This window comes from Plodia interpunctella, chromosome 16 (genome assembly GCF_027563975.2).
Source record: "Plodia interpunctella isolate USDA-ARS_2022_Savannah chromosome 16, ilPloInte3.2, whole genome shotgun sequence".
Classification (NCBI taxonomy): domain Eukaryota; kingdom Metazoa; phylum Arthropoda; class Insecta; order Lepidoptera; family Pyralidae; genus Plodia; species Plodia interpunctella.
The window spans coordinates 7,516,949-7,531,996 of NC_071309.1; the positions used below are offsets into that span (position 1 = coordinate 7,516,949).

The following is a 15,048-nucleotide window of genomic DNA, read 5'->3' on the forward strand; positions in this document are numbered from 1 at the left end:
TAACTATTTAGTTTAGTTATAAACACAAACAATCTCACAAAGCCTTAATATTTCTAAGAAACTTCCAATAAATCCTTCCAAGAACATGGTTCTAAAACATTATATTGTTTGAACATTTCAGACCGAGCTGTCACCTTGGATAAACCACGGGGCATGCTGACACCGCGATGACACCACGACATGACACCCCGTTGCCATGAAACGCGTTAACAACAATACCCAAATGTATTGAGTCATTTCGGACAAATGGACGGACATGGCCACAAAAGTCATTTACGTCGACGTGTCACGGTTGGAAGATAGATAGTTAACTGTTTTCTATAGCTACTTGCATGTTTGCTACGACTGTTAAATAATCTGTTTTCCACTAAGTTCGTTCTATTTGCGTCCTAAACTTACTACTTATTTCCCTATATATAACTATAGCAGAATCTTCAAAGGTTTTTTTTACTTAGGTCTTGGGCATCTAGGGGTCATAGCCGTGAATGAAACCTGGATTACGCTCAGATGAGAGACTGGTATCATTAATAATTCATTACTTTGATGCTAAGTTGGTTTTATTGCATTTATTGTTGCTATTTATGTACACACATAACGCAAAATCATTGCAAATCAACCGTCATTACTGTGCTAATGACGGTTGATTTGCAATAATACTTTATAAAGATTATTTAAAAATAGTTTCAGTTTTAGTTTATGAAGAAACAATTTCAAAAGCAATATATTTTAAATTTAGTCGAGTCTAGATGCTAGACGAATAATATATTTTCGTCGTTTGTTTCCATTTAATTGAATACAGAAACAGAAAAGTTTAACTCACATTATTTTAACACGTAAAATTGGCAAAGTTAGGCCCGATGCGGTTCAACAAGAAATTTCCGAAACAAATTATTAGCTTTTGTTGCGAAGTAAAACCGATCATAAATTAGAAATCCGTTATCCGCTTCTTGAACTAAAACAGAATTTGTTAAGGCCCATGCCTTATGTTTTATATAGATTTTTGTTATTAAAAATATTTGTGTAGTTTTGTAAAGTGTGAATTTTGTAAAAAAAATCGGACTATACGTGTCTTTTATTTATTTATTTATTATTTATGAATAGTTATGCAAGAATACAATAAAACACATTGAACGAGATTACAGGTGATAAAGAATAATAATAATAAAAATATTTAAATATTAGTGTAACTGAATATTTATACAACGTAATAATATTTATTTAAAAAAACCTTAAAAGTAGATTAAAAATTGTAGTAATTGCAATTGACCTAGTAACCTATATCGTGGAATCTGGCTAGCTATTAAACTATCTAACTAGATGGATTCCTTATGATATAATGTCATTATATAATAATTTATTTCATATAGTACATTTTGATGATTATGAAATTTTATAATCGGGTAAAGGTTTTCAGACAACAGTCTGCGCTTTAAGTATATGGCCAATATAATGAAATATGTTCTCAGCATTTCACGAAAGAATTTCCAAAAGGCCCATTTTATTATACCAAAAGACATTGTATGATGAATATTTAATGCGTACCTTCGTTTTTTTGCCGTTTAGCCTACAAAGTACCGTCGAAAATTGTAATTTTACACAGTTTTCAGATAGATAAAACTATTGAGATAGATCTCAGTACGAAGGCTGCTATTTATGTATCCGGAATAACAAAATTAAACAAACATATATTATTACATATGGTTTTATTGTTTCTCGAAGTATTCTCCGCGATGATCTATGCACTTCTGCATACGATGAAACCAATTTTCAAAGCACTTTTTCCATTCTGATTGAGGTATGTCCAAAACGTGTGTTTGAACGCATCAACGGCCTCTTCGCGGCTCGAAAAACGTTGACCACGTAATTTATTTTTAATGTTTGGAAATAAATAAAAATCATTGGGTGCCAGGTCGGGGCTGTACGGCGGATGACCCGTCAATTCAATCTTTTGACCCTCCAAAAAATTATTTGTTTCAGCCGACTTGTGGCAGCTAGCATTGTCGTGATGAAGTATGATTCTGCGTTGTGGGTTGTTCTTTCGTATTTTTTCAAAGACTTCTGGCAAACAAATGGTGGTGTACCATTCAGAATTAACCGTCCTACTATTCTCTAGTGGCACTGTAGCTACATGTCCGTTGATACCAAAAAAACAAGCGACCATTTGCTTTAAAGTGCTTCTCGCACGAACAACTTTTGTTGGATTCGGTTCATCTTGAAAGACCCACACCGTTGACTGCTGTTTAGTTTCAGGGTCATAAGCATAGATCCAGGTTTCGTCACCTGTGTAGATATTATAAACAGCTTTTGACGTGCCACGGTTGTATTTTTTTATCATTTTCTTACACCAGTCGACACGAGCCTGTTTTTGATCTACGCTCAAGTTGTGCGGAATCCAACGCGAACAAATTTTTTTAACAATTAAATGTTCGTGTAATATCGCGTGTATACTCGTCATACTAATGCCCAGAGACGCCTCTATCTCGCGGTATGTAACATGACGATCTTGCATTACTAATTGTCGCACAGCATCAATATTTTGTTGTACCACTACCGATTTAGGACGACCCTCCTTAATTTCATCCGTGAGCATAGACCGTCCACGTTGAAATTCCTTAAACCAATAATACACAGTGGTTTTCGATGGTGCTTCATCTCCAAAAGTTAAAATCAGTTGTTCGATGCACTGTTTTTGAGTTAATCCACGCCGAAAATCATAATAAATCATCGCGCGAAAATGTTCACGAGTTAAATCCATGGCAATGAAGACAAGCTATTTTCAAAATTGGCGCCAATTGAAAAAAACAAATGACAGGGACATGAAAAATATTTATTCTCTAGCCGAAGAGTTCTATTTTCAAATGTTGTAATTATTTTTTAAATATTCTAGAATTATTGACCAGTTCCGGATACATAAATAGCAGCCCTCGTATACTGGTATCTAATGCATAACCTTCTAAAGGCTAGCATATTTTATTATATTTAAACTAACATATTTTATTTTACGACTCTTATCTAAACGTAATAAATACAAAAAAAGAAAATATTTTTTAAAATTTTAAATTCGTTTCTTTAAAACGTTAACTCTATACGTTACATAGATTTAAGAAGTGTTGAATCGCAAATTAGATTGTATTTTTTTTATGAAAAAAAAAAAAGAAACTACGAGTCACGAAAACTTAAATTAAAAGTTGCTTTTTGTGATGTATCCATAGTCTTAGGAGGTTTTGCGTTTGATACCAGTAACCCTGTATGATATTTTTGTTTATGCGATGATATTTGTCATCATGAAAATTGCATTGGATCTCAAAGTTGGTAGCTAGATAGTAAGAAGAGGTAACTGTAAAATTTGATATCTTAATATTCCCTACATGAAATCATAACAAACGGAAAGAGCATTTTAAATTATGTAATAAAAAACGTAGATCAAAATCAATGAAATTCTATAAATATTTAAAAACGATTACTCGCATTTGTATTTTACCTGAAATAAAATGAATTTATTTATATATAATACTAGCTGCGTCCCAGGACTTTGCACCCGTGAGAATTTCGGGATAAAAAGCATCCTTTGTGTTATTCTAGTTTATATTCTACCTATGTACCAAAATTTCATAACCATCGATCCAGTAGATATTGCGTGAAACAGTAACAAATACATACATACATCCTCACAAACTTTCGCATTTATAATATTAGTAAAATAATATTCGTGATCTGTTAAATTATGTACTATATAATGTACTAATTTACATGAATAAATGATTCTATCCCATTCAAAGTGTTCTAAACAGAATAAGTCAGCGTTAGCCAACAAATTTTAAACTGGCGTTAAAAAAACGTAGTCAACCCAGAAACGTTAAGGGTGAAATGGCGCATACGAAGGATATTCTTTTACAAGTTTGCCCTAACTGGAAGGGGCGAGATAAAACTTTTTATGTGGTTCCTTATAAGAACCGGTCCGGTTTTGGAATCCATAACGCGTTATGTACCCCCAATAGAGTGTAATGGAACGATGTGGTAACTGCGGCGGGGTTAGAGCCTTATAATGTTTCGCGTTAAATGTATTGGTGAAAAGGGTTAAGTTATTTTGTGCGGCACTTTTGACCTAGTGCTTCTTGATTCATATAAAGTTTCTTTAAAATTGTATTTCGTTGTATAACTGGATTTTGACGTAAATAATTTTTGAGATCTGTTTTGGAATCTTTTTTAAGGGTTTATTTTTTTAAAACGGGGAAAAGTTAGGTATTTATTTTCTGTTGCAATGTTACTTCGAAGCTGTTTGCATAGTCTTTTTGTTTTTAGTGAAATTGCTGAAATAAAATATTTATTTTCATAGACATAATTATATTGTACTTATAAACAAAATTATTTCAAAATGTTAAACCCAAATTATTATAATATAATTACATAAAATTGTTTATAGAAAAAATAAAAACAATAGTAATAAAATAATATTTATTAAACTTTAAAATAAATAATCTCCATGGAAGCTCGATATTAATTTATAGCCGTCAACAATTCAAAACAAACGTTGAAATCAATCTGAAAAATAAAATATAAGTAAAAAGTAAATAAAAATCACTTTTTCAAAAGTTTTAAAAAGCGTATTCAAAGTTTACTCACAATAACAGGCGGTGGATAGTCAACTTTTGCTGAACGCAATATATCTACGAGATGAACCATATGGACAGATAAGTTAGTATCAGTTTAAAAACAAAATTTGAATGAGGGTCTATTGACGGGCGGGAGCGGACGCGTTCGTACGTTACTCGTCTCAGAGCGGAACACGGCACGTCTTGCACGTTCGGCGGTAGGATCGCGACTGCCGCTCGCGACGCGATACGCACGCGGGAGGTACGCACTCACGCAGGCTTGACAGCCAATAGCATGCGTGCGCCGCGCGCACCCCCGCACCCCAGTCCCCGCCCCGCACCCTCCCGTCACCTCACAATCGATGCCCTATATTGCATTAATTATTTAGGAAACACGCAATAAGATAACGCGAGGTGGCAGATAAGGGATCTGTACGTCTGTACGTTACTTTAAATAAATCATCATACGTTCATATTTACGTGGGAATGACCGCGTGTAATGTTGCTATTTTGTTTTCCAACGCAAGTTTTACGCAATGTTTGATTTCAAGGAAAAAAATAGAAATAAGCCTTACATTCGGTCAAGTAAATTTTTTTTGTAGACATTATTTTAAGTCAATGTTAAAAGTTTGTTAAAATATTTGTTAGTGTAACAATATGGTGATGTTTATTTTTGAGATCCTTGGAAAATGATTAGGCATAAGTACAGGAAGGACAATATTACTGTCTTGGACATGAAGGTTCTACCTATGGTCTGGGTTATTCCGTCATATGTGTCCACCTCTGTACGTGACGCGCCTTCTAATATAATGCTGTATGAATCGCTATTTCATTGCCTCAAACCGACCCTCTCAATAAAAATATCTATATTCGAGTAAGCTTATGGAGTGGGAGGACTTATACTTAAATGGGGATTTAAAAAAAAATGCGTATCGTACTAACCACACCACACCGAACTAAATATCGAAAATTAAAAAAATATAAGAAGGCGTTCGAAAATTGAATCCATTTGCAGTAGTTTGGATGTTATCGTTGACCGCCATATTTATTTATCACGTGATATTACTACTTGATGATAAAAATATGTGTCAATTTTTAATACAGTTTTAAAGAAAAGTCAAGAGTTTTTGATTTGTGTATTTTCTCTCTGCCAGATTTCAGAAGCTTCTATAAACAAGTGACATGTCTTAGATTGATAGATCAAGTTTCTACTTATTCTTGTTTTTAGGAGAAAATCTTGATTATGAATTTTGCCGGTGCTTTAACTGGTTCTCTGATTTAATATACTTTAATTGTTAAAGTATAGTTTCGATGATAATACGAATCAACAATATTTCTTATGAGTTGAGTATATATAAATCCTAGCTAAATCTCAAGTAAATTCGCCAATAAATAACATATTAAAACACATGAATACTGCATGACTTGAGTAAGGGCGCGTTTAGTTATTGATAGCGCATTATGTGTTTATAAATTTTAATAAAGGAGCACTCATAAAATGTAGGGAGCAAAAAAATTATACGCATTATTCAGAGAGTGGAGTCTTAATACAGTAACTGGGCTCAAAAATAGTGAGGACACAAATGGACAACTCACAAAAATTAAATTAATTGCTCGATCGCGAGGGATGAGATATCATGTATCATAATAATCACCAGTATCATGCTACATGGTCAGTAGACAATTCGTTACGGAATAATTGAAATTCATTATTTTATTATATACTCATTATCGCAACTCCTTTCTCACTCTCGTCTGAGCTTTTTCCTCAGCCGTTGAGCGTCGGAGCCCAGGGTTTGCTTTCATACTTTTTTTGACAACACTTCGCGCGGTCATCTATACCCCCGCGTATAATAGGAAGAACAAAATAGAATCACACTGTATATCTATTCATGAAAAGCGTACAAAAATCCGTCCGGTAGTGTTTGAGTTTATCGTATGCGTACTAACAGACGCGACAAAGGGATTTCTTTTTATATTCTGTAAGGATTAATTCTAAAATCTGGCCAAGAGCTAAATGCTCTGCACACGAGTTAACTTTTTTGTGTTTTCTTTAATTCAGTCTGGGGTTCCTTAATATTGGTATAAGAAAAAGCGCGTATTTCAAAGCCTCTCTAATTTGGTAGGGTCACAACTCCCCTCGAAATTTGATTGGGTTCAAGCTTTTGCATACAAGGTTTCGGTCGGCAATCAGCTGTTGCCTTTATTTGATTCCAGATCCGGGCTTATAAATGGAATTACTGATTGTCGTTTTTTTTGTCATATACATGATTTCAACTTAAATGTAATTTTTAAATAAGTAGAACTATACATAAAATATTTTTATCTTTAGGTATTTATTTATCTACAATTATATGCATTCTACAATTTCATCTTAACATGTTTGTCACATAAAACTTAAAAGTATTAATTTTCGCATGAAAGATACACATAACATACATATGTTCTTCAAAATTAAAATTTTGAAAAAAATCTGTAAAATGCTAATATAAAGAGTTGGATGTTTAATTGGACTAAATTTAAGTTTCCCTTCAAAATTTAGGCCAAGTGAAGTTTTTCAGTGGAACGTGTTTTGGAAATCCGATGACCTTTTTAGAGTACTTGAGATTCCTTAAAAGTTATATATAAATAGAGAGAATGCTTCAAACTGTTAAACATTGGATTGAATCACATTGGACATCACAAAAAATTTCAAAAAAGAGATTCTATGAGACTTCCAAAGCACACGAAGAAGCGACTTCACTACTTTTTCATCAAAGTAGACAATTTTCATAGAAGTTTCAATAAAATGGTTACATATATTTTCGATTTTCATTCGTACCAACAAGTTGTTAGATCTCAAACGTCTATTTCCTTTGATCGTGTTTACGTATCTGCGGGTCATTATAACTTATTTCTATCGCACAACTTTTTCTAACGCACAACTTTTAACAAGCCGGAGGCTTCATGATCGACGGGTTTTTTCGTGTAACGAGTGCCTGTCACAAGTTGTGCCCTGTGTGAATTTGACGTGTAGTTATTTTTACTTTTGCCAATCAAACTTAACCAAGTTGGGTTCGAAGAGGGTTATTTTCTCGGGATACAGCCAGGAAACGCTTCCAGTATTCTGGGCATGTCAGATTATCAGCGCGATATAAGATTAAGTTATTGTATTTTGAATTAACATAAAGAAGTGGAAAAGAGATTTAGTAAATATGAAATATATCTGTTAAAGTAAATGCTACAATAAATCTTTACGATTTTGTTCGGATGTCTCTAAAATTTCAATAAACACAGACTTAGGTACTAACGTTGTTGTTTATACAGATCCGGACAAAATACTCCACAACAATATTGAATTAATAAAATATAGGTGCAAGAAAATTAAGCTCAATTTGATCCCAAAGCAATTTTTAGCGTTCGAATTTTGGTATTATCCATCGATATTTTAATTGACATGCGTTTTCAATATCCGTGGAAATCCGTGAAAAATATAAATATCTTCATCATTATTTGCTGTATTTTACGGTAAAATAAATATTTCGCATGATGCAAATATATAGAATACACGAAACATGAAATATAAAAAAAATATGTAGTAAAATATGTATGTAATAGAATTAGGTATGACAGTAATATCATAGCGTGTGTTGTTGCTAAAACCATAGAAATAGTAAGTACTCCGACTTAATGCCTACTAATTCCATGGCTAAAAACGGCACAATACAGCCAAAGGATTTATCGATCGAATGTCTTTTTTGAAAAATAAGTACCTACCTATAGTACCTACTATAGGTAGGTACTTATAAAGTAATTTATACAATTTACGAAAATGTGTATATGTATATAGATATTTCTCATTATCTTTATACACAATTACTTTAAAATATAGGTATTTTATTTTGAACATATTGGTCAAAATTTGATATTTCCCACATGCAACAGCATGAAGCTAAGAGAATAAGATAATATTCAAGCATTACTTCCAAACCAGATATTACAGGACAAAAAGATCGTAAAAATACATTTAGCAAGGGTGCAGAAAGGTACACAGAGGTGCTTATAAATATACAACAGTTATATAAAGCTGAGAACATTCAAAGACAACTATAAAAATGTAATTACACGATCGCTTATCAGGATAAAAACTGTGTCAACAGAGAGATGCAGATCTCATTTCGCTCATAATAGAATTAAAAGTAGCTCCCGCGCTGTTATTATGGCGACCTTCCACTACCTCTGTAGGAAATAAATCTATTATTGTTGCTTTTTAAGAAGCACTTCACCAGATTTATGGTTTTTATTTTGTTAATACGTATAAAAGAGTGGGAAAATGATTTTGCAAAAGGTTGGAGGAAACTCAAATTTGACTGTGACGAATGGGAAAATACGGAGGAGGTCCATTTAAGACAACCAAAGGCCAGGTAAAAGATTTAAGTAACATAATATATATTGTCTTTAACAAAAATGGTTAGAGTAAATAAATAAAGGCTAGTTTTTTATTTTATTTTTCTTGTTACTAGTCTATGTCGGCGGCTTCGTCCGCGTTAATTTCGTGCGTCCGCTTATAACTTATTATTGTCAATATCTTGGGTTCTAAGCAACGTATCGCGATGAATCCTGTACCAGATTTTAAGTGAGACCATCTGCTACACAACTGTGAAACCTGCTACAAATTTTATCCAGTAGTTCTTGCGTAATGCGCGAACAGACATGCAGAGAGAAAAAAAAATCTATTTTGGCCTCTATTAGTCCCATAAAATGATCCCTATTTACAGACAGCTCATGTCCATACATACAATAAAATTGTAAGTGTGTTTATATGTATGTATAGGTATGAGGAATAATAGCTTCAAAGGTTATTGCAAAATTTTGTGATTTTCACGCATCGCTATACGCAACATACCTACATATACTTAAACACATTGAAATATATGTATGAAGAGAAGACAATGACATAGCGCGACTAGCATAGTTTCGCTATCTGACAGTCGTGGAACAAAAGCTTGAAATTAAACGTAGAACTAAGCATTTCCGCTGCCATTATAAATACGCTTGATGAGATTGACCCGGCTTAAATTTGAACCGGCCCAAATTTTATTTCTGCTAAGTTTGTATTTTGACGGTAACTCTTCAGGATTTTTGCGCAAACTCGTGAAATTTGACAAGAAGGGTATAATTACATTTGATATTGGGATTAGATGATATCTTGTTTGAACGATCTTTGCAACTTGTGGATTCTATTGTTGGGCCCAATGTTGATTTAATGGGACTACGGATACAGATAGCATCTTGCTTCGGTTTCGACAAGTTTCGATATTTTAAGCAATTTATCTGAATTAATTTACAAGAGAGACTGAAAAGATATTACGATTTAACATTTAATATGTTTGACAACATATAGTGTGGTTGATGGAATAGTAAAAATAATTGATAAATAAATGTAATTCCAAAGGGTAAAACTATAATGAAATAAATAAAATATTAAAACAGAAATATGTATACTGTTTAATTTTTTTAACAGAAGTTTAACAGAATTTTTTAAGTTTAGTATCCAGACGTTATCAATCGAAAACGTGATGGCAACCATGCGTATAATAAACATGCATTCTTTTCACTCGACAGTGAAACAATAAACATTAACGTTTTGAAAGGGACAGAGACACAAATACCTAATATTCTTAAAACAATGTTTATATCATTTTTGAGACGACCTCTATTCAGAGAGATTTTGTTGCATTTGTTGAAAATCGTGCTCATGCATATCAATATTATGTTATTATACGAAATAAACATATATAAAATTTTTTTGCTATATCGGTTGAAGATCCTGTTTTAAAATTGAGTAGCACGATTCCGCCCGACTAAAAACAGTTACACTCTCATGTACCTAACAGACTGAATTAAATAAAGGCTTGTAAATAATAAAAAACACAGATGCCGGTTGTGAATAAACAATTTATTTTTTATCTCATAATAATAGTATCTAATAATATATACAAACAGGTTTCATATGTTTGGGAGGTATACCTTACCTTATCTTATAGACAACAGACAGCCCCGCTTGGAGTTAAAAAATATAGGATTTCCCATTAATAACCCCAATATGGATGGCGTGGAAAAATTACATTATGAAAAATCATAGTTTATCACACTCAGCCACATATTTTATTAACCGCACTACACTTGGGCCCAAGGCTTAATTGGTTTCATTTTCGAGTGAGCAGGTTCGGTCCAACTTGACACGCCGGACTTCCGGCTAACACGACCCACGCCGGAAGGGAAATTTCACCTTATTTCCATAACAATAAGGTTCGAAATCTCTTAATCCGGCGCTCGTAACGTTTTTTTAATATAAATTATATGAACTTGTTTACACGCTTTCAGTAACAAATCGGCTGGTGATAAATTATTGTTATCGGAACTTGTAAACGATGTATTTTATTTGAGCGGCCATTACTACACGATTCGGTGTAGGATTTTATTTATTACCGCAGTGATTTTGCTGTTTACAGAGAAATTAAATTAATTAAAATTTGACTCAAAAATTTAAGATTATGTATAGATATTCGTATTTTTTTTCGTTTATGGACCTTTATTGTTCAAAATAAAAACATATTTATAAACAAATGGTGCACTTAATGTTTAATTTTAGCAATGTATTTCAATGAAAAATATTGGTACTAGTGCTTACCTGTTACAAGAAAACAAAAGAGTGACGAATATGTATTATATTGCCGTTTCATATAAAAAATTAAGAGAGGAATTAGAATTAAAAAGATGTAAAAGAATTAAGCTAATAATAAAGCTGACAACACCCTTATAGTCTCTGTTAATTCAATATACTTCAAATTAACGTGAACTGTAATTTAAACTAGAGCTGTCCATACAAATTGTCCGTCCATTGTTTGCTGTCAATTCGGTTTCGAGGTCCCAGGTTTAAGCCATTCAACAATATTCACACGAGCCAGATATAGGTGGAGACGAAAATCGCATTTGCTCATGTATAAATAGCGGATTTTTCCATAGATTTATATATAAATAGATACCTTATCCCCAGGGACATTAGACGAGGTACAAAAGAAACTTTGTCATATTGTCTAATGTCTAAAAGAGTATGAAGAAAATGGTTTTATTTAATTAAATAAGATAATTAGATAAGGTTTTAGGAAATAATTTTAGCGTTATTCCAAGTGAAATTAGATCATACGAGTATGTTGTTTATTAATGTCATCATCTCAAGCCACGAGAAGTTCACTGCCAATGACTTCCACAAAGACTACGGAAAAATATTAACATTGTAAATGTATGTACATATATTCTTATAACTTATCAATATAGTGATTTCATCACCGTTGGAGAAAATTGACCAGGATATTGGATATTTTAGAAAGTAAAAATCTATACTTTTCGTTATATGAAAGGTGTGACAAGACAAATATGGTCATCCAAATCAAAAGAGACCTAATGGTCTTTATTGCCGTTGTTTCGTATTAGAATAACGGCAATAAAGATTTAAGTGCTAGCCGCCGTAAGGTCCCTTTTGATTTGGCCGAATTAAAATGTAATTATATTTAAAAAAAAACATTGTTTACACCAAACATTCAAATTAAAATCACTAATAATTTTGTTGCAGAATGGACATCGAAAAAAAAACGTATACTTTGAATTTAATCATCATAGTGAAAAACTGTATCTAGTAAGTTATATGCCTGTGAACATTTCACATTTTATTCTGGCCATATGGATATCCCATTCGATTGCCAGTCAGTCAGACAGCGTTTTTTCAAACGGATTTAGCTCGTCCTTCAATGAGCTCTATTAGCATTGATGAATCAAATTTTCTCTTTTTCCTTTTTTTAGTTTTTATACACTCACCAGTGTAAAACTTCCTTTGGTTCGTGCTATTAATATAATTTGTGCAGTTTGAAGATGGGAGTTTTAAGATAGCACGTATAATAAATGATAACTTAAGAATCAATAGACCGGCTTGGTTTCGCCACGTTATGGGAAGAGATTCAATATTTACTTAAGAAAGTTTTGAAAATGAAAGTTAGTAATACAACAAGCGTAAAAGAATTAAAAAGAGATAGATAGATTGTGTTAAGGACGACGATATGAAGGTAAGAACCTGGTAACTAAGAGTGCCGGAGACTGTGCGAAGTAGAAGAGAAAAAATTACCCAGGGCTCCTATGGTCTATGACGGAGGTTCCAACCAGCAAATGCTCAAATGATAGAAAGAGATATGAAATAAGGACACGTCAGACAAAACAATATTGTGAAGGGAGAAGACATTCCACTCTTAGAAAATGTATGAATTTTTCTATGAAAATTAACTTAGCAAATACTTTTAACGAATCATCTTAATGACAAGAAAGCCTAATATTTATGTATCTTATGGGTAAAAAAGGACATTACATTGCGTTACAAGTATGATGCACCATCTTGATGCTTCTACGAATTTTCATACATATTGACTTGCGCAACTCGAAAATAATGAAAGAAAGAAAAAATATTATTTATCTATATAATCAAAAAGACTTGCATCTTGCCATCTGTGTCTGTTCCACGTTTAATTTCAATGCCTAAACATTATCGCGATAGGGTTCGCCAAGCTTAGACGGATTCGGCATACATTGCTGGTTCTTCATTGCGCTGAATAAAATCCCTCATACAAACTACGCAATGTTCGTGGATTCGTGTCGGCATAACGATTTCTCTTTCGTAAACCTGGCATTCAAATTGATAAAGTTTCTAGGGATTTATAAAACGATTAGCACATAACTGTGAACTGTAATCGCATGGCAAACATTAGTTCTGTTGCCTAAAAGCATGAGCGTTGGACAGACGTGCCTACACCCTGAGTGTAGGGATTAGGGCCTTTGCCTCTAGCCCTTGTACTACAAATATCAGCAATTTAGATAGGTTCAAAATAAATCCTGTTACCTGAATGGATGTTACGTTACTATGACGGCTGTAGTGCTCTGGGAGGTAGAACAAGTTGGTTGGTTTCGAATTTGAACTCAGATCGAGTCTATATGGAAAAAGTATACATAATATTTGCATGTCTAGTGTGTCTTCTTTCTTTTCCGCCGTCTAACTCGTGACGGGTACAGGTGAAAAAAATATGCTTCAATACATAATTACGTGTTTTAGTAACAAAAATGACATTATGGCGTAAAATCAAAATGCATAGAGTAACGAACAAAACAGATCCGGCACAAGTTAGCATAATAATGAGCCGGTATTGGCAATCTATATTCATAGCCTTAAAACTGACGTGTAGGCACGCGTTTGTCACGCCGCTCCCTGGCAATCAATTAGTGTGGGTGTGGCTGTTACGTTATATGTTTGCTGGGTTTTCCCTCATTACTTACTGCCCATGCTCCTTACCGACTTTATTTATTCGACCACTTCTTATTGACACGGGTGTTAAAAATAGGTTTCCATGGCACTACACTCGATTTAACCGAAACTTTGGCTCTTAAGTCTGAAATGCGGTTGTGACATTCGAAACTTGGACTGTGATTAGTTGGCTTCCTCCAATAATAAAATTTATAAAATGTACGCTTTTATATATAATTGTGTGTAATATTTTAGTAAGTAAAGAAAACTAATATTTATAAATTCTATGTTGTGGATAGAAGCAGCTAAATATTTTGCATAATTGTTTACCTTAATTTTTTTTAATTTGTAATGTCTGTATTTAGTTGTAATTTTGTTTTTAGTCCACGAAATATTTTGAGTCCATACACATATTCTTCATATAATTTTCTTTTTCTTTAGTTCGACATTCGCAATAACAGTAGAAACATAAAAAATAAAATCACGAGAATTAATTCAAATCCCTAGAAAAATATTTAATTTTGTTGAAAATAATAGTTCCATACGCGAACAGCGCAGTCGTCGGCAACGGGTGCAATGAATAAATTTCCAAGATTAAGGCATTAATATCATTAGGTACTGTATGCGAGCTAGTAGGTATGAATTGTATGAATACTCTGACTCTGACATTAATCTATGTAACTTCGCGATCTTACTCTTAAGAAGACGAGAGGTTTTGACTTGATAGGCTCTTAGAAAAACTAATAAAGTTAATTGAAAAAATCTCATTTCCGTCTTATTTTATAAATGTTTCTGGAGATTAAAAATGATTAGGTATCTGTGATAAAAATTTGTAACTAATGTAGTGTTTTATAAAAATATGTTTTCTTGTATCGACAATATTATGGTGGGTTAAAACAAAGCCAAGCGGCCAAGTGCGAATCGTGCAAAAACGGCAATAAAAATTACGTTTGTTGTCCGCTAATATTTATAGAATTATAGAATTCAACACGATTCAGTAGTAGCAGTAACATGCAAACCTATTGTATCATAATCGAACCTGTCACATTCAGCCACTATCTGGCGTTTTGATGACTCAACCACCGTTGGTTGAGTTCACTGGGTAAACAAAAAATATTCAAATGCCAAGCT

At 33.1% G+C, this 15,048-nt stretch overlaps 1 protein-coding gene across 10 annotated transcripts in view; it reads right to left on the reverse strand.

Annotated features, from left to right (window-relative positions):
- The window catches only part of bru3 (bruno 3), a 616,612-nt gene that overhangs the window by 166,586 nt on the left and 434,978 nt on the right, over nucleotides 1–15,048 (reverse strand). Inside the window, exon 1 of one of the 10 annotated variants that reach the window (XM_053757112.1) lies at nucleotides 4,624–4,829. The exons of the other annotated variants lie outside the window; for them this stretch is intronic. Within the exon in view, the coding sequence (XP_053613087.1) occupies nucleotides 4,624–4,683 (60 nt within the window). The 5' untranslated portion in view covers nucleotides 4,684–4,829. Of the gene's footprint in view, nucleotides 1–4,623; nucleotides 4,830–15,048 lie in introns of those variants that run through there. 10 annotated transcript variants of the gene reach the window in all.